The sequence below is a fragment of the Biomphalaria glabrata genome, chromosome 17 (assembly GCF_947242115.1).
Source record: "Biomphalaria glabrata chromosome 17, xgBioGlab47.1, whole genome shotgun sequence".
Taxonomy (NCBI): domain Eukaryota; kingdom Metazoa; phylum Mollusca; class Gastropoda; family Planorbidae; genus Biomphalaria; species Biomphalaria glabrata.
Window position 1 is genome coordinate 21,058,371 of NC_074727.1, and position 20,816 is coordinate 21,079,186.

Genomic DNA, 20,816 nt, shown 5'->3' on the forward strand with positions numbered 1-20,816 from the left:
AGGGCTTATGTTATACAGGATTCATACTGGGGAGGACATACACTTCTTGTTGTTTTTTATAACAGCTCAACTACAATGGAAATGTTTAGACTACTGAAGGCATCTAAAATGTTTACTGAAGGCATCTAAAATGTTTACTGAAGGCATCTAAAATGTTTACTGAAGGCATCTAAAATGTTTACTGAAGGCATCTAAAATGTTTACTGAAGGCATCTAAAATGTTTACTGAAGGCATCTAAAATGTTTACTGAAGGCATCTAAAATGTTTACTGAAGGCATCTAAAATGTTTACTGAAGGCATCTAAAATGTTTACTGAAGATATCCGAAATGTTTACTGAAGGCATCTAAAATGTTTACTGAAGATATCCGAAATGTTTACTGAAGGCATCTAAAATGTTTACTGAAGATATCCGAAATGTTTACTGAAGGCATCTAAAATGTTTACTGAAGAGATCTATAATGTTTACTGAAGGCATCTAAAATGTTTACTGAAGAGATCTATAATGTTTACTGAAGACATCTGTGTTTTACTCCTGGATGAGATGCTACAAAATATAATCGTCTGTGAATGTCAGAGACTTTGAGCAGAGATCTGGAAGTACCGTTTTCATTTTTGTTTTACATGCTTCCGTTTACCCCGTTACATAAAAAAAAAACATCCATAAGGCTCAATTAAAAGGCACCATAAGACCATTAACAAACAATTAAGGAAATAGAGTTAAATTTCAAGGTGCATTTTAGTAAGGTAGGCCTACTTGTTATGAAGACCATTCGTATATAAGTAGCTAGGGCTGGATTTACCTCTAAGCAACACAAGCTTATGTGATTTGATTGATTTGATTTTTGATTTGAGGCACATCGGCACAATTTATAATAAAAAACAACCCACATCTCAAATAGCTTAAGGCCTTAAAAGTCTAAATGATGAAGGCCTTGCGGCTCAAAAATTATTTGTTTTTAGTTTTGGTCCAACATGGTTTCTTGTATTTCTGTCTATTGTAGTAATACAGTTATTGACACCTGCGGAATGTGATACATGAACATTTCATACTTTAACAAAACGTGTTAAAATGACAGAAAGTTTGTTTTTAAAAGGCTGTTCACATGACCGAATTATTTCAACACGTGGAATATAGTATCATCAGTATGTAAACTGTAGTTGAAATACCCCCCCCCCCAAAAAAAAACAAAAAAAAAAAACAACAACACTATGATATCAAGATTAACAAGCGAGCAGACGCCAGCACGAGTGAAGATTGAAGACAGCAAAAGATCCAGATAAATACAAAATGATGATTGAATGATAAAGATAGATAACTCATTTTTTTAATTTCGCAAAAATATCGATACATTTTTACTGCCCTTTGATCGCATCTCACACATGTTTGCAACCGTATCACAAAGAAGAAGTAACAAAGACCACTTTGAATGTTATGAAAAACTTTGTCCCTGACACAAATAAGGTAAAATTTATTAAACGACGGGGACATTGGTTTCATTACAAAAAGTTTACTTCTGCTAGAAATAAAGCAACATTGTTTTAGATGAGTTTCTAGGATGAAAATAAGAATAAGATGAATGGAGTTTGAGTCAACACAAACTCGCGAGCAGCCCTTGCAGATCAGTTGTAGGCTTACACATTTTGATGTTTGTGTTTTTAAAAGTGTTTCACGACAAACACAATAACCAACTGAGTTAGTTCTGCTGAACAAACACTTTCAAAGACTTTTGGGAGCTCGACATGACACCACTGATCAGCCATGGCTAATAATTAAATTTATATAAATTATAGATAAATTTGATCAAGCCATAAAAGAATAAAACAAAGACTCTGCTTTATTGAAAAAAAAAATAGGTACATCCTTTCAGATGCAATCTATGGGGAAAAGGATGTAAAGGCCTTCTGTTTCTTTGGCAAACATTTAACAATGGCCAGTACAATGACCAACTGCCTTTACTTTCGCAACTTTCAAGCAACAATCAGGGGTAGCTTAAAAATCCAGAAATTTAAAATCTCAGCCTTCACTGAGATTTGAACTTGAGACCATTCAGTTTGGAAGCCAAGCAGTTTATCACTCAACCACCTAGCCCGCTTTATTGATCCTTACTGGAAATGTTATGTGACTCTTTTAATTTAAAAAAAAAACAAAAAAAAAAAACAAGAACATTCTACTAAAGAGAAGAGATGCTCATTGTGTGATTACACACAGTTGTCTTGATTCTTTTTCATGTTCCCTAGTCAGCAATTAGTAATACTAGAGTCTGACAGACTATGGAACAAGTTTTTGTATCAAGATTAATGGACAGAAGTCGCCTAGCTTCTTAAAATTTAGATACCCTTTTATATATTTCAAATAATAATAGAAACAAATTTGTTCATCCTTATGAAATTATGAATTTATATTGTATTCAAAGTTCAAATAGAAAAAAAAATTGAAACACTATTGTATGCATTTTGCTGAATGGCTTTCTCCAAAATATATTTACATAAACATATCATCATAACTGTCAGGAGGTCTCTCATGATCTGGGTCTGGCCTGAAAAAACAAAATAATAATTATGGTTACATCTAAAGATTTTTTTTAAAGCTCATCTCCCTTTATATGAACTATTGAAATACACTTGTAAGTTTTATACAACAATAAAATAAAACTTGGTATTGTCTGGGGTTCCAATGTATTTGTTCAGCCTGAACCAATAACATTTTCTTTTATTTTAATAAATCTTTTTTTTCCATACAAACCACCAACACATCTTTTAATCTAGTTTTATTTGGCAGGACTTTGCCACTGGCCTCTGCTCCTATCTTCTGTAAGAGTTACATATCAAACTGATTTGATTGGAGGCTTTGTGTTAATCTATCTATCCATATCTTTTCTTGGGGAAGGGGGGGCTGCTGCTGCTGAGTGGTTAAGCGCTTGGCTTCCGATCCTAGGGTCCTGGGTCCGAATCTCGGTGAAGACTGGGATTTAAATTTTGGGATTTTTAGGGTGCCCCTGAGTCCACCAAATGCTAATGAATAAGCTGGAAAACCCAAAGAGGTATGTCTGTTCCAGATAAAGATAGTGTAGACCTCTAGCCAAATTTAAACTTATTTCTTTTTAATTGAAAAATTATAACAGTCAAACTAGAAATTTCCCAGTGTGGCCAGTTAGCTAGTAATTCTTTTCCTAAAGATATGTAATACATCAACTGTTAAATTTATAGGAAAATCATTAGAGCCGTTTTCAAGAATCATGACCACCCACTTGTGTATTTTAAAAGACCAGATGAAGACTGTTTGCAACCTGAAAAGAGGAATTGTAAAACAACATTTATGTGACATGATTCTTCATGCTACTTATTTTAGCATGCTCTGTGGAGTTTAATGATCACTGGTTTGGGAACTCTTTAATAGGGAATGTGATGAAAAGTGTTATACTTGAATTGCACTGCATAGATGATAGGAGTCATTTTAATTTTTTAAAAGTTTAATTGCATCTTATCTGAATTCTACTCTAATAACTTGAATACTTACATTGGGCGTACCCCAGGTGGACCCACTGGATCAAAACGTGCACCAGGTGGCACTGAGCCCCTAGAAGAAAAACAAAAACATGCATTCATAAATAAAAAACACACATACAAAAGGGCAATAATAAGCTCATTAACAAAAACAAACAGGCTAGGGTTTATACTTTTTTTTAAATGTATATGTTTTGATAATTTAAAAATGTGTGTAAATGTAAACCTGAATCTTAGACATGAGTCATACATAGCTAACATGCAAATAATGAAGAGTTATCCCACTGTGACTTAAAGGTCAAAGGGCTGGTATGATTTTATGTTGAAATTGAACAGCTTTCATTAATGCCATTGAGTGTCATTCTATTTTAAATGAATTAAATTGTAGTACCAAAAAAAAAAATGTCCATCAAATTTTTTTGAGTAAATTTGTTCAGTGTATATAGTTAAGTCCTTGAATAGCTCATGTGATATATTTGCAGTATTTTATTTTTTCTATTTAGAAAATCTGCTGACTTGGAAAAATGGAAGATTTGGTTACCCAAACTGTCAAAGCACCCCTATCACAAAAGTCAAAGGAATGATGAGAGTTGGAGAAAATAGTTTGACTCAGAACATTAACAGATTTCAAAAAGTGGTCTACAATAGAAGTGTGAGAAGTCAGTGAAGAGCTGTTCTTCAATTCAAATGAAACATGTTCTTAAGTCATTTCTGAACATAAGGGGCTTAAAAAGATCTGTAGCATATTTATACTCACGGAGGAAATCCTGGAGGATAGAAACCACCCATAGGTCCACCTGGCCGAAAGCCTCCAGGGCTTGGAAAGTTTCGAGGATCCATAAACATACCTCCGCCTCTGCCCCCACTCAATGGATCAAGATCTGCACGACCGACACTGAATGGATCATTGATGTCAGTCCTTAAAAGAGAAAATAAAACAATGCAACATAAAAATGCTCACAAGCAATCTTGTTAAAACAAATATAATCATTATCTAATCAGGCAGTTTTCAAATTGCTATTTAGAAATATTGGTTAGCTAAGTTACAATCTTTCCTTTTTATTAATATAGTTTTCTCTTTGAAAATATGTGAAGACAAAAAAGCCACAATCAACTCAAAGGACTTGAAAAGACGCATTCAACTTGTGTGGTACTTTATTAACTGTACTAGTTCACAATGGTATTATCAAAACAATGACTGTAATATTGCTGAATTTAACCTTACAGCTTAAATCTTTACTTATATAAGAGCTTTTAGAGATTCCCATAAACAAATCCCAATTTGCTAGAGAAGGTTTTTATTGACAACAGAATGTTTTTTACATGTTTCTGATTTTCCTTCAAAGCTGAAGATAATTTACTTCCTAGTCCAAACCTTTCACAGGACGATGGGGGATGGCAGCGGGCAGGGGATAAACCTGGTGTCACAGCGTTGTTTGAGAGCCACTGTGACACATGGGGTAGTTGAGGTTCACTGAGAACACTTGGTTTTCATATTTTCAAGAGAAAATTGAAATCTTGTTTAAAACCACGGGCAAGCCTTGTGTTGGATCTGGCCATATGGTCAGACAGTCAGTTTTCTATTTAGTCCTCGAGGACTTCTATTTGTATTGAGTCAAGTGTTATTAAGTATCATTATGAAATTTATTATTGAATCTTGCAAGTAATTATTGAAGTATTGATTATTGCTTTATGGCTGGATTTGCCAGAGTGTTATTACTTTACATTTAATAAATATATATTGTCTGCTAATCAAAGAATTAAGTTGTGAATTTCAATGTCTGTTGTGCTACTTTAGTTATAGTGGACATCCACGACAATAGAAGTGCAATAATTCAAGAGAAGAGAAGAACAGTTTAGTTAATACATTGCAAATACTTTATTAAACACCAGAAGATGTGTCACACCTGGGACAATGAAGAAGTCTGAATGACAATCCAGTGCGCCTACAGTGACAAGACCAGGCAGCCATTTCCCTTGCTGAATGACCCTTCCCTTGTCATGCTTGATCACCCATAGCTTGCAGTCCTCAATCACATGCCTTTGTGTCATGCATGGCCATCTCTTTTATCCGCTCTGTTGTGGATAAGCATTTTGTGGGATAGTAGTCTAAAATACTGTATGGCTTCCAGCTAGCTCTGAGTATTTTTAAAGTGATAATTGGCTCATGCAGGCCAATACCAATTGTTACACTATTGTAATTTCCATCTCCTAGACTGGCTGCCCAAAAGGGCTATAGAGTCCAATCTACCCAAAGACTGAATTGCAGTTTTAGTTAAGCTTCATAGCTATAACTTATAAACAATAATGTCATGAAAATAAAACCACTACAACACATATGTAAACTAGGTGGAAGAGACACAAATAAAATGGTGCCTCTGGTGTCCCAATCCCATAGACTTTATAATAGCGAAATCAATTTACTAGTTGATTAACTCCAAGTCTAAAATCTTGTACTTGAACATCTCTATATGATTTCTTGTAATATGATCCATTAATTTAAAAGATGTTATTGTACTATCATACTCCTCCTATCTTGAATAGCAATAAAATGTTAATAAAAATGTAAGGTTATTACTCTACATATTCAGCATCCACTCTGCTGTCTGGTAGAGTGTCAATTATTTTTACCTAAAGGGTTGCCTGGGAGGGGTGAAACCGAGTCCACCTGAAGATGTGCCTCGTCTTGGATCAGCCATCAGGGGTGACCTGTCTGGCTGTGGCTGACTTTTGCTCAAGTCTGCTTTACTTTCTGTGTTCTGTGGGATGTCAATGAGTTGCCTGTATAGGTCATTGGTGAGGGTCAAGTTGAGCTCAGTGAGATTGTTAAATGTGCTGAAAAATACAAACAATAAGTTTAACTTACTATTAAAACTTTGAATACATCGGCAAGTGTGTCTACTATACAAGGAATGCTTATAGTTAGTAGATACCTTGAATAGCTGGATCTGTCTGCATTAACATAATCACGACTTCTAATTGTACAGCTGACTGTTTTCTCATCAAAACATCTCTGTGAATATATTGCACAATATAGTTACATGTATTTTAGTTACTTTTGTGATCTATATATTAAAAAAAATATTTTCTAATGTCATATATTGTTTTATACATTTCTGATATTCCTTCAGAAATGAAGACTATTTATTCCAAGCCCAAACCTCCTGCAGGATGGCAGGAGATAGGACTGGTAGGGTAAGAGTTAGATCTTGGAACCTTTGTGAAGATGCTCCAAAAGGCATACCACATGACCAGGCAACTACGCATATATGGAATGTGGTACTTGAGCGTAACATACTTTGACTTGTATGATCTATCCTAATTTCCTCAAATATGACAGGCATCTATAAGAGATGGTTGGGCTCAAGCATGTCTAAATGCAATCTTAAAAAAGGATCATTTCTATAAAATTCAAATGTATGACACTTTCTTAGGTAGTTAAGTGCTATATTACTAAGTCATTATGTTCCATACCTACCAAAAGATGAATGATAAGGCTTCCGTCAATCGCTAAAGCTTTCATAAGGTATGTCCTATTGGAGGTTGGATCAACATAACGAAGGGCATAAATATTGCTATCACTGTTCCAGTCAGGAGGAAGTGATTCTGATCCTGTATAGTTTTCATTCTGAAATAGATGTTATATTCATTCTTTACTTGTCCTAGACAATTTTAAAAGTATCTATATAAATTAAATTGAAAGAGAAGATGTCATACAATTCCATTACTCATCTTTTGACACTAACAGTAAATCTTATATTAACTTACCTAGACTTTAGAATCCTTGTTAACCTTAACCAGCATTTTATCCCACCAACAGTCATACAGGAGCCTTTATGTTAAGAAGTTTTTATCTTAATAGTAAGAAAATATGCTTTTTAACTTTATACCACCTGTTAGAACGATTTCCTCATTATTTTGAAGGATAGCACAATATCTTAAGAGTTATGAGGTCAAAACTCCCAATACTTTTTCACAACTTTTAACAAAAAAGTTCTATTGGAATTAACAGGACCAAAACTTTCTAAGAATGTGATCGAAATATAACATGCATGCATGACACGTAGGACGTAATGATCTTCTTTTTTAAATTAATGTCTGTATTATATAAGATAAGATGCTCTGTTACATGCTGAACATAGAATGGTACAATTAGCAGTTTAAAATGTTCTTCTGATTCATTGTCTCAGTCTTGATCAAACCTAATCATTTGCAACTCTTCTCATTATCATCATCTAAGCCCAGTCCTGTCACTTAGGGGTGTCCTGTTTAGAACAACCATGAGATGTCTAAATTCTTTAATTTGAAGGTATGACCTGTCTACAATACTAGCTTCAATTTTTATTTTAAAATTTTAGTATTGGATAGTCACATTGTAGTAGTAATAATTTTAACCTTCTTCCAAAAAGATCTAGCAGAAGTCTCTTTATTCTATTCGGGGGGAAAAAAAGGAAACTGTCTCCAAAAAATTGGGATGGGTGGTCACCTTATTTTAGGAAATTTATGATTATAAGGAACAATGTTAAAATTAAGTTTAGAAGGTTCAAATTTAGCCTCTATAGGCCTACTGAGTATTGAGATGTTTTAAATTAGCTTTTAGAAAAGAAATTGAACCTTAATTGATTTTTAGGCTAGGCTTAGGAAAATGTATTAATAGTAGTCTCAATAAGTAAGAATTATTATATTATTTATTGGAATGTTTACTAAACTCTCAATTATAAGGTAGTTAAAGGGATTAACATTAAGGATTATATTTTTATATAGGAATGTTTACAACTATTAAGTTTAATAGGGTTAAATTGAGCTTAAAGCTGAGTAGTAGAGAGAACAAGTATTTTGTTTTGTAGCAGTTTTGTTATCTAAATTATAATATTAGGTGATTTAGAGTTACAGTACATTATTGCTAAGGCCTAAGCATTGCATCGGAAAGAATTCACCAACATTAACAATAGCAACATTAACAATATAATTATAATAAATATTGGTAGCAAAAATTACACCCTTGTCAGGGCTGAGTGTAGATCTAGAATAATCTAGATCTACAGACACTACTGAGACAGTGACTTCAGAAGTTCAGTACAGTGACTCAGTGATAGTGGCATGTACTGCTAACTTAAACTTAAAAATAACAAAATAACATTATTGATTATTGTCATTATCATTATGATTATCATTAGTAGTAATTTATTATATAATGTAATTAATCACCTAATGTCATTACAAGACTAGTCTAGGTCTATATCTAAACTAAAACTAGAAATATTTTTATATTCATTATATAATGTTTAATAAATATTTTATTGAATATTTATAATTATTATAATATAAATTAATTAATATAAATTATATTCATAGTCATAGTAAGTCATACTTGTCTTTCTGGTAAACTTTCACCACTTCCAATACACTTGAGACCATTTGAAATTAAATTCCAATGAACTGCAACTATAGCTGCATCATCTGTTGACTTTATATTCGATGCTACTGAGGAGTATAATAATTCAAAACCAGGCAAGGCCATTTTTTTTTCTGTTAATTTATTGTTGTTGTTTTTTTTTTTACGGACAGACGTAAAAACAATAAAGTATAGATCTAGTATAAAACAGCTGTACGTACTTTCAGTTTCATTCAAAACAAATCCGTCACCTTTGGGAATTCCCTAAACAGTTAAAATACATTTAAATATTGCCCATATTTCATTACAGAACAAAACAAGTAGATCTAGATTCTAGATGGATTTTGGATTTAAGAAATAAATAATATAACTAGTCAAAACAAATAAAATATTATCTCTTAATTTCTCTTTATCGTTTATTAATTTTGAGGTTTTCTAAATTTTATCATTAGACTGATTAGATGTCGATTGTCGAACTTTCTATTTTTTAATTTTCTTTGTATAAAAATGGCTGCTCGCCTAGCATGTTCACTACGTCCAGAACCATTAAAGCGTTATTTAATACAATTTGCTCACGATCATTTAGATTTTAGGTTACAGGTATTAAATATTGTATTAATATGGCATATTTTCATTATAACTATACTATTGGCTATTGGGCATAGGATGTACTCTAGATCTATTTAACTTATTACTTAGTTAGACCATCACAATCACAGGCCCTGACTAGTGACTCAAATCTAGTGACACTGACAGGCTTGCCTCTCACCAAACCCAAACTCAGAAACTGAAACAGTGAAACACAATGGTGTTTAAATTATGTCGAATGTTTAATAGCTATAAAGTTTTGTTTTTTTTTTGTGTCGTTTTGGCTTAACATTGGACATTGGTTGACATGGAATAAGTAAGATGAGAGCGTCTCGCTTGCTAAGCCGGTGAGACACACTATCCGCTTAAAAGGTTGGAATTGAGTTTCATAGACGATAGATCTACTTATTAAATAAGAAATTTAATAGTAGATCTAGTTAAATCTAGTATTCGTAGTAAATTTCTAGCTCACAAATCTGATTTCATTTATATTTATGAACTTTACTTGTTTAAAATGTAAATATTGATGAAATAAACAAATTATCGGGTCTAGATCTACAAGAAATGTCAGAGAGGCAGGGACAAAATGGCAGCGTTGTGATGGCAGAAAATAACAAAATATTTAAAAATTGGGATCAAAATCGCCTGTGTGACGAACACACTTGCCGGGGATTATATTATCAAACTTAATAATTCAAGGAAGTAAAGAAGCATCTCTGTATTTCCTTTCAAACTTCTTTAATAATACTGCTTCAACTTTCACATAAAATTAACTTCTCAATTCAATAACAACTTGACTTGATACTTCATAAATAAAACTTAAAGATACATGAAACTTCACTTAGTATAACTTCAACTAATAATATTACTTCAACTAATAAAACTTTAATTAATGGACCCGCTAATACTTACTTACTTACTCTACCAAACTATTACTAAGTGAGGACTAAGCGAGAACCATCGCTCTACAAGAACCACTACTATGTGAGGACCCCGTCTAGCTGACTTTCGCCTAATTTATACTTTTTTTTATCAGATGTTCTAGAATCATGGAAACTTCTCAGATAATTATTTTAGTAACTTTGACCTTCTAGAAGCTGGCGTGTGCTATTTTTTTCCCTTAACCTCTTTCTTTGATTGGATAACTAAAATTAACTTGTTTACGCTGGACACTTGCACTGGTTTGACCTCGCTTCTAGAACTTGGTCGAAATAGGTCACAGACTCGACTCGTGACAGCCTGAAACAATTTTTTTTTTCAAATGCACTTTTAGACTCATGCTAGTATTTTTAGTACACAAAAACTATTTTAATATATGCAGAATATTAGGCTTTACATGGCCTGAAGCGTTTTTTTTTCAACTTACAAAATTTCTTTATCAAACTTTATCAAAAACTGGAAAATCTCATAGCCAACAATGCTAACCATATTTTCAACTTTTCGGTATGATGCGGATAATATATCGCAATAAAACTTGGTAGAATAATAACCATGCATGATATCTAGCGTAGAAAAAAAATGAATGTAAAACCATTCTCCTGGACTCTGTATTGGTAAAAACAAAAAAGGGGTATTTTTGATAATAAATTAAAAAATGGTAAATAACTTTAAAAAAAACGTGATAAAGCATTAACTAGGCCATTGTCTAAAATAATCGATAACACAAGTTTAAAACTTCTCACATTTCATTCATAAGTGTAATAAATTTCCAAGTGCGGCCTATGTAAAAAAAAGTCGAAAAAGCAATCTCAACTTTATGGGTAATTTTTTACTTCCGCACTTCTTGTTTTTTTTCGCCCAGCTAAACAAACTCATCACACTGCCAGTGACACTGATCTGATCACTCAGTCTCATCTCACTCATGATTGACATGAATCACTGGCACAGTTGACACAGGCATCACTCAGCCGCAGACTTTGAATCAGGCCAATCAGGGTTCCTAGTCAGGCTAGTCGTCCCAGAGCTAAGATTTAAGAAGAGATGACTGTAGGTCAGCAGTATACAATTATCAATTAAAATAACTTCTTGCCATTTTATCCACTCTGATAATTTTATTAATTATCAACTCGCCCCTCACTACTTTTTAATTAATATGTCTAGTATTATGAACTAGTCTAGATTCTTTCCTGACCCAAACCAAAGAATTGAAGACATCTTTCAAATGGAATATTCTTGACTGGGTGTTGCACATAATAAACAAACTCAGATCCCAATCTCAGATAAATTCATTCTAATACAGGAGCAGCTTATTGAAATATTCACAAATGTACAGCTTAAACCAATGTTTGAACAAGGGTACCTGAAATTCTGATTTCAAAAAGAGATTCCAATTTTATATCCTGCATTATATGTCATTGTACAGAATTTGTTTACTGTTGCACGTCTCTTATTTGGTACTGTGTGAATTCATTGCCGCAATGAACAAATTAAAGAAACCGGCTAGAAATTTGTGCTCATCACGTTTTGCAATTGCTATTTAGAAACATCCAAGTCATTAACTTTATTTTAAACATTATAATCTCAATTTCAATAAAATGTTTTTTAATATGTGTAACTTAGCTTATGTTTTGTATGTGTAGCTTTTTTACTTAGAGGTCTGCGGGCAAGTTTTGACTATTTAAATCGGTCACTGGGTCAAAAAGTTTGAGAACCACTGTTCTAAAGTCATCAACTTACAATATTAAATAGCATCCTTTATGGCACCAATAGATCTATATCTACAAGAGATTCTGTATGACCTGCAAGCTTATCTTATCAGTCAACAATCTATGTTTAGTCTACAAAGGCCACCATATGCAGTTCATTCATATAAACACAGCAGATTGAAATATTTAGTTAAAGAACCTTACTAGACCTAGAATACATTCCTCCCTCTGTCTGATGTATGTATGCATCATTAAGCAGCCTTTACAAGTTTCTCCATCTTTTATATGTTCCATGTGTAACACAATGATAATGATGAGCTTATATATTCATCAATTTGTAGAGTGAAAGTCCTGATAACACATCTATTTTTCAAATCATCGACAAAATAGAAATTTATATTTTGGGATATATTTTAAATTTAATGTGTTACACAACATAACAAAACATAGCAGTTGGAATATATGTTTATACAAGAGTTATTCTCCTTATAAGCTCATTTATCAATTATTATTTGTAATCGAAATTTACATGATCTCATATAAATTTATATGAATGTAAAATATGAATTGAAATTTTTAGCAAATTATAAACAAATAAGTTATAGTACTTTTAAACAATGTATTTTGTACTGCCTGACATTTTAGCTATTAATTTCAACAGGAAATCAAATCTATAGTTTCACTTCTTGGATGCCCTGCAGTACTGAAAGACAGTGATTTAAAAAATGGTGTAAGTTTCTTATTTTTTTTAAATAGCTTTTTAGTTTTTCAGTAACATGATTCAAATTCATCATTGCCACGATGTTGTTTGGGGGATGCTTTGCATGAGCTATGCGAATTTGGAGTTGCCTTTAAATATGTGCAACCCACTCGTAGGATACACTAAAGCAACTCAACGCTGAATAATTTTCTCTTGAGTTGTATGACTTCAAACTCATATTAACAAAGAAAATAATCTAAAATATAAATCATAATAATAATTTGAATAGAATAGTTATGTAAAACACAGTAAAGATACAAGTGAACAAATATTAATCCAGTTAGGAATAAGCACACTAAATAATCCACATGAAAAAATGATTGACTAGTAACTGACTGTGAACAATGACTGACTAATGACTGACTGACTCTGATAACTAGCTTCTCGTTGATATAGTAGCGTTTATATTGATTTTTCTGGATCCTTGAAGTCATTGATAGTACATTCTCTTAGCTTCTACCTTGACTCCACCTCATGTTTATAAATGCAAATCGTCTTCTAGCAAAATCTGCATAATTTTCTCCTGTACACTCATTGTGACCTAGCAATACTGACTCTAATGGTCAGCTGTTATGTATGCTGTCAAAAGTGACACTATACACACACATGTGTGACAGTTATAGTAACTTAAACATAATACACATTTTAACACATTAAATGTAATTCAATTCCTTTAAAAAAAGTCATAACTCTCACTGTAGGAAAATGATATAGATATAGCCCAAGCTTAGATGTCAGGCTCTATTTGAAAGTCTGACATTGTTATGTCCATCCAGCTCTAATGAGTTATCTGGCATTTGGTGGGGGAAAGTATCTGTTTCTCTCTGGATCAGAAGAATGTTTTTTAGTGGACGTTCCGATGGTCCAGAGGTTAAGTTCGCTTGGTGCGTTATCGCTAGGCGGTGGTGTCGAATCCAGAGTCACAGGTTCGAGCATCGGTCGGCGCATTCCCTTATTTTCGTAGCATTTTAATTCACTACTTTCTCTCTTAAAACTTGGTCCCTGGTGCTGCTATCCGTTTATGTCTAATATATGTATGTATCACATTTGTTTCAGCACCTAGCTTCAGCTCAATATTTATGTTTGATGTTTAACATCTATTTACAATTGGAAATTGCAGAGTCCTTTTATGGAGCTTCATTTATCAAATGAAAGAGATGCAAGAGCAATAATGAAGAGGACTGTACTAAGCAAGTAGGTACTTATTGTACATATTAAAAATAATTGATTCCTCCTTAGTTTTCTCAATTCAAAATTGAAGTAGTTGCCTGAATAAAATAATAATAAGGATACAACCAATTGATAGGGTTTAGGAAATTGCAGTTCAGGGATATATGAAATATTTATTTATAATTACTACTAAAACTTATCAACTAATAATTCTAGTGATGCTGACCGGTGAGAATAAATACGTATGTAGAAATACCACAATGCAAAAGAAATGGTAGACATATGTATTATGAAAATAGACTTCTTACAGGATCAACTTTTAGGTTTTTTTTTACATGATGCATATGTCTTCAAATAAAAAAAAAAAAAGCTTTCAAGGTTTTGGCAATGTTTGTGTATGCTGAATATTACCTGATATACTAAATTAATTTACTGTACATATATTTGAGTGACATATTTTTGGTAGTAATAATGGTTTGTTGGTCCAAAAAAAAAAGTATTTTAGCCCTGAAGAAGTAGTTTTAACATCCCCTTATAGAGAAATTTATGTATGCTGAAATTGTTTTTTTTTTTTTGTTTGTGCTGTCCATGTGTCTGTAACATTAGATCCAAGAAAAAGCTAAAAATGATTTTATCTATGTTTTTTTTTTTTTTTAGACGGTTGTATGAACTTTGGGCAGATGGACCAACTCTTACTGATGTTTGCCAGAAATTAAAAGAACTACCCAGAGAACATACAGTGAGATAGACTTCAATTCTGGTTTTATAATGTTAAATAAAAGGTTTGACGTTGGAAATTAAAAGTTGTAAACTTTCTTTAATTTCTATCGTGTTTTTAGGAGCCTTACACAAGAGAGGACAGCAGTTTTTGTATAGTGGTTGATTCATTTAACAAAAAAATTAGCAGTGCTGAGAAGATAAAGCGTATTGAGGTCAGTATTCAGTTTGGCATGATTAATATGAAGATCAACAGTCACATATAGTGTATTAGATATTTATAGGTTGTTGTTTTTAAATATATCTTTAGATGTTTAAGGGATTAGTCATCAATGTCACACTTATATTTCAATTAAAAAAAAACTGCCAGCTTATTTACACTTAGCTAAATGTGTTTTGTAATTTCTTTGTTAGAGTGTGATTAAAGCAAATATCTGATTTGTTATAACCATGTAAAAAACAATATTTTTTTTCCTATGTAAATGCAATTTATTGTTTCTTCTTCATTATTTCTGTGTAGTACTTGACTGAGTATAATACAATGTTTCGTGGCAGAATCAACTTGAAATCACCAGATAATGCTTTTCATCTGTTAGAATACTACCATCATGATTCAAAATCTGCAGAGACGCCTGAAAAAGTTTATCTAGGAAGATGGGTAAGTTGTTTTGTCATTAAACCGTGTGTGGAGAATTTTAAGAATTAAAGATGTTAGATTGTTAGCTAAAATTAAACAACTTTCACAAATATATTGAATCAAATTTCTGCTGAAAGATTTCAGATGGGCAAAGGGGTATTGTCAAAGATTATCACCTTCAAAACAGATGTTTTATAGGTTAGTACACTTCTAAACATTTATTTTAGGGTTTCAATGATTATTTTGATTCAAGCATGTATTTAAAGCATTGACTTCAAGTCTGAAGATCATTTATAATACTGACCAAAAAAATAATATAAAAGTGATCATTAAAGTGTGAAAATAAATATTTGAATGACCTCTAGTATATATTTGGTTAAGGATAAATATAGCAATGTTGTTATTGTTCTTTTCTTCTCTCCTTGTTTCACTCAAACCAGAACTAGAAAATATGTCCAGATCTCTATTTTTATATCCATAAATTTTCAGCTAACACAAGTATGGATGCTTGTCTTTCATTAATCATGGCGAATATGGCCCAGGTGAAGGAGAATGATCTAGTCTTGGATCCCTTTGTGGGCTCAGGTAAATCATGTCTTACAATTTTGTAAGAGTTTTTTGTAAACTTTTGTAGGTCAAGCCTTTATTCTTATATTTTTTTATGTTCTTTTGCAGCCGCATTTTGCATTCCAATAGTTTTTAATAGTTTTTAATAGTTAATCAAGTTGAAATACTTATTGTATTGATACTTATCATTCCAACAGGAAGTCTCTTGGTTGCCAGCGCTCACTTTGGGGCCTATGTGATGGGAACTGACATTGACTACATGCTACTTCATGCTAAAGGTGAGTGGACAAAGGTGTTCTTTGTTCAGTGCCTTTAACAAGCTAACAAAAGGATCATGATCTTTGCCACTAAATAAAAAATATGAATTAACTTTACTTTTAACTAAAAAAAAATTTGACTAAATATTGTGCTAATTAATCTTTATTATACATGTGATAAATAGAAGTAAAAATTGCTCTTTCCAATCTAGAAGTTGAATGTGGAATGTGAATATTGGGTTGGCTTAACATGTGAAAAAAAAATTAACCCATTCACCACTATTTCTGGTTTAGAACAAAAAAAAAAAAAGCTTTAAATATACTCTATTTCTTGGGTGGGCCTTACACACTGAATATCAGCACTTTTGTTGTAAACATCTAAAAAAGGAAAAACTTGACAAGAGTTGCTAAGTTTCTCATCATGTTTGGAAAAAGAACTGATGTTTAAAAAACTGCTGATGACTTTCTATGGCATTAGTAGGTTACCATCAACACTTCATTCTGTTGTAATAGTAATTATTGGGTAAATGTGGTATGTGGAATCAATAGAAAATTAAAAAAAAAAAGTTTAACAATAAAAAAAAACATCTTTAAAAATTTTATATACAATAATTAAAACAAATCAAAAAAATTTTTTTTTTGAAAAAATAGAAACCTGCAACTTTTTTAAATAAAAAAAACAACCTTAAATGTTGTGTTGCTGACCAACTGATAATTGTGATATCAGCTTGTTTTTGTCATATTAAACATGTGACATTTTACTTTTAGGCATCAATGTTATGGTTGTGTGGCAAAGGGGGATATTTAGAATTTGGTATATCATGCTAGTTAACCCCCAAGTCCATACCAGAAATGAAATGGCAGATGAAAATACTTTCGATGGACTGCTTTTTGATGTAAGAGGAAATGACGGCACTTAAATATTATTGTCATTAATTTAGTTTCCATTATAAAACTTATTTCACACACGGTACGTCTCTTAGCTAGGCCCAGCAGAGCCAACCAAAAGGCCCGGTCAGTGGAAGAAAGTGTTTACAATAACCTGAAGCAATATGGCCTTGAAACTAAATACTTAGACATTCTAGTGGCAGACGCATCACAGGACATGTGGAGGGAAGCCTGCAAGTTTGATGCAATAATTACTGACCGTAAGGAATTAACACTAGAGTTATGGTTTATACAATACTCTTGAATTTAGATGCATCTAATACTAACATTTTATTATTGTATCACAGTATTAATAAAATTTGTTGGGACATATTTTTAGCTCCTTATGGTATACGGGAAGCTGCTGCTAGAATAGTTAGCAAGCAAGATATTCAAGTTGCAACTGTGGAGTGAGTATTTTTTTTTAATGACATTTTACAGCTATCTCGCAAAAACAAAATTGTATAACTGATTATATAAGTTTATAAGGAATCTTAATAAAATTGAAGAAATAGAAGTTGAACCTTCCCAAATAAAAAATCAAGAAAAAAATATACAGTCTGAAAAGAGTTTTAAGAAAATTATTGAACAAACTTTATTTACTTGAGATTTTCTTTTATTTGTTTATTATACAGCTAAATAATACAAAAATTATTTAAAGGATATTTTTGAAAAGTGTTTATATATTGATATTATTGTGTGGATACTATTTATTTTGTGCTATACTTATCAATACCATCAATTTTACTTTCTTATTACAGGGGTTCTCCTCATTACCCTCAACGCTGCCAGTATCAGCTTGGTGACATTTTTAAAGACCTACTGAAATTTGCAGCACAACATTTAAGTCTTGGAGGTCGACTGGTTTATTGGCTGCCTACTTACAAACCTGAGTAATTGAAATTTTATTATAATGAAGTTATACTCTCATGATGTGTATTATCATACATTGTTTTGTTAGAAAAAGCTTAAGATATTTTACTGAAGGTTTGAATGTGAACAAATTGTTGTACAGAGTGACATAGTTGTAAGTGTGGAGTTCTTCTCCTTAGATAAGATTTTTTTTTTATTTTGCTTGTTCAATAATTGTTTTTTGTAGTAAATTTAACATACCACAATGCTTGATGTAATTTATATAAATCTTTCACTATTTCCAGTTACAGTGAATCAAGTATCCCACAACACCCTTGTCTACAACTTGAGTCCAATTGTGAACAATCATTAAATTCAACTATTTCTAGGAGGCTCATAACCATGGTCAAAGTTCAGGAATGTCAGGTCATTGTTATTTCTGGACTACTTAATTTAATTAAAGCTTGTCTAATATGACTGAAGGCCACTTTGATTAATGTATGCTGAAGTAACTTAATGCCTTTTCTCATTTCAAAGGAAGTTTCTTATTTCAATGATAAAGTTAACTAATCAAAAGAGTGGGAGCGGGCACTTTTATTTTTTTGTGTGGAAAACAAAGAATGTTGTCTATTAAACATTGGTACCTACCAGTAATTTAATATTATTTCTTTTGAGTTTTTTGGCACCTCTTTTTCATGGACATTATGAACCTTATAATTTCCTAATCCTATATGAAATATGTATCTCAAGCATTAATTTGATTTTTAATGCAATTCTCTATTAAAACACAAATTCTTGTGACAGAATTTTGTTTCTTCTGATAAAAAAAAAAGTAAAGTAATCTATTGGGCAAATGATGTGATGGTCATCTGTTTCTGTTCCCTATTATTAATAAGGGTGACATGTGACCAGCACAATGACCAACTGCCTTTACTTATCCCTAACTCATATTCAGTACCCATTAGTGCTGGGTGGAAGTGCACCATAAAAATCCCAAAATTCAAAGTCCCAGTCTTCACCGGAATTCGAATTCCCTTGGTTCGGAAGCTTATTTATTTGTCACTGAGTTGATATTATTCTGAATAATTAATTTTAATTTTTAATTATTTTTTTTTCAGAATGTATACAGTGAAGAAACCTCAACAACAGTAAATAATATAAATAATTTTCGGAACAATTACTTTAAAGCATTGCAACAGAAAAGTAATGTGAAACAAAATGGAACTTTGTGATATGTTTGTTTGTTTGCAATAGTGTACTGTTTAGTTTATGAATGTGGCTATGTGAATTGTTTGTTATGAATGAAAAATGTTATGGTTGCCTGGGAGTTACAACAGTTGGTAAATGTTAGCATGGCAGTTTTCTATCTTGAAATACCAGTACTGTTGTCCTACTCATTGATGATTTCACCTGAAACACAAGTGACATATTTGTTAGCAAATATTCAAAACTGGTGGTTTTTAATTGAATATGTAGCTCTTAGAAACTGCATTTATTTTTAATGTGTGTTAATTATATCAAAGAACGTTTATGTAGACATTTTTAGAAATAAGCATGCTTATTGTTGTAGGCTTCATGCAAATTATTCTATCTGAAGACCTTACATGTGAAGCAGACTAGCTTCCCTTGGTTATTGATCTTAACAAGACAGATGATGTGCCAGATTTGAATGAATGATTGAGTGATAGGAAAAGAAGGAATGACACACACAATTTTAATGTATAAATTATGTTGATTAAAATACTTTATTAACCTTGATTTAAAGTACTTATTGTTTTTTCAGTAATGTTTAAATGGGTTATGTTTTTAAAATAAAAGTGTTTTTCCAATTCATAATAATAGAGAGGAGGATCTTAGCCATGAAATAGTAATGTTATAGAACAGTGTTTTCCAAACAGAATTTCACTGAACGTACAACTGAAGGTTTCATGGAATAAGTAACTAGTAGGCCACCACATGAATTAATCTCTCTAAAAAAAATAAGCAGTGTTCCGCTAAATACTCATAAAATGGGAAGTGTTCTGTTAAGGAAAAAATTTGGGAAACACTGTTATAGAAGGATCACAAATGAGGAAATCTGAAACAAGATCACAATTGGGATTTGGCCCCACAATGAACTCCTGACCAATTTTTAAAAAGCATGCTTAACTGTTTAGCCATATCATGAAATCCTCAGGACTCGCATAAAACTTTCCACAGGGATAAGTACTAGGGAAAAGAGGAGAGGCAGACACACAAAAATGGACAGGTCTGTTAATATGGCCTCTTTCAGTTGCGAAACAACTTTGGATCATCTCTGCTGAAATAAAAATGTTAAATAGCACAAAATAGACTAACTTCCTTGATGCATACTTCTCCATTGTTAACACTTAAGAAAAGCAATAAGATATTTCTATTTTGCCTAAAATAATACTAAATAGCTGCACAAATAATTGGGTTTAGATCAGGCATGTCAAACTCATTAAGGTGTATGGACCGCATAAAAACTTGCTATGACCTGAAGGGCCGCTGCAAAAAATCAGTTGGAAAACATAGCCTACTAGTTTTATGTAAATTAGAAACAATACAATAGAATAAAATAATTAATGGAAAGCCTGTCCCTTAGTTATTATTATTATTTTGTATATTAGAAATCGCTATGATTACGTATTATTTTCGATGTCCTGATGTTTGACATCTTTTCTGGGATACAAGGTTATTAATGTCAGGTTGAAGTTTGTTTGCTACTGACACTTTCCTCAATGATGACAAATTTTGATCAGATAATCTCGAACAGTGAGGTGTTTTTGTAGCTT

At 32.1% G+C, this 20,816-nt stretch overlaps 2 protein-coding genes across 3 annotated transcripts; one reads left to right on the forward strand and one right to left on the reverse strand.

The window, feature by feature from the left end:
• Nucleotides 1-1,305: 1,305 nt before the first annotated feature.
• On the reverse strand, nt 1,306-9,154 carry LOC106056287 (proteasome inhibitor PI31 subunit-like). The gene is made up of 7 exons (XM_013212961.2): nt 8,878-9,154; nt 6,985-7,134; nt 6,440-6,519; nt 6,138-6,341; nt 4,264-4,425; nt 3,520-3,579; nt 1,306-2,539 (listed from the first exon to the last, which is right to left on the reverse strand). Exons 1-7 carry the CDS (start codon nt 9,025-9,027, stop codon nt 2,485-2,487), a joined length of 861 nt encoding a protein of 286 aa, XP_013068415.1. The 5' UTR covers nt 9,028-9,154; the 3' UTR covers nt 1,306-2,484.
• Nucleotides 9,155-9,390: 236 nt separating this feature from the next.
• Nucleotides 9,391-19,779, forward strand: LOC106056288 (tRNA (guanine(10)-N2)-methyltransferase homolog). 2 transcript variants are annotated; one of them, XM_013212962.2, is made up of 14 exons: nt 9,391-9,501; nt 12,796-12,864; nt 14,015-14,088; nt 14,722-14,803; nt 14,904-14,996; nt 15,302-15,439; nt 15,556-15,616; nt 15,908-16,003; nt 16,183-16,263; nt 17,226-17,390; nt 17,510-17,579; nt 17,931-18,062; nt 18,327-18,447; nt 19,140-19,779. In XM_013212962.2, exons 1-14 carry the CDS (start codon nt 9,409-9,411, stop codon nt 19,251-19,253), a joined length of 1,389 nt encoding a protein of 462 aa, XP_013068416.2. In that variant the 5' UTR covers nt 9,391-9,408; the 3' UTR covers nt 19,254-19,779. The 2 variants fall into 2 exon arrangements, with proteins under 2 accessions (XP_013068416.2, XP_055872283.1); XM_056016308.1 differs by lacking the exon at nt 9,391-9,501 and adding an exon at nt 9,580-11,479.
• Nucleotides 19,780-20,816: the final 1,037 nt, after the last annotated feature.

Bases quoted from the DNA above. Each gene is read 5' to 3' on its own strand.
- LOC106056288 (XM_013212962.2), top strand. From the start codon at position 9,409: ATGGCTGCTCGCCTAGCATGTTCACTACGTCCAGAACCATTAAAGCGT. The intron at 15,440-15,555 runs GTAAGTTGTTTT...TTCTGCTGAAAG, and splicing joins AAGTTTATCTAGGAAGATGG to ATTTCAGATGGGCAAAGGGG. The intron at 18,448-19,139 runs GTCATTGTTATT...TTTTTTTTTCAG, and splicing joins TCAAAGTTCAGGAATGTCAG to AATGTATACAGTGAAGAAAC.
- LOC106056287 (XM_013212961.2), bottom strand. From the start codon at position 9,027: ATGGCCTTGCCTGGTTTTGAATTATTATACTCCTCAGTAGCATCGAAT. The intron at 7,135-8,877 runs GTATGACTTACT...CATCTATTTCAG, and splicing joins AAAGTTTACCAGAAAGACAA to AATGAAAACTATACAGGATC. The intron at 6,520-6,984 runs GTAGGTATGGAA...ATATATTCACAG, and splicing joins GCCTTATCATTCATCTTTTG to AGATGTTTTGATGAGAAAAC.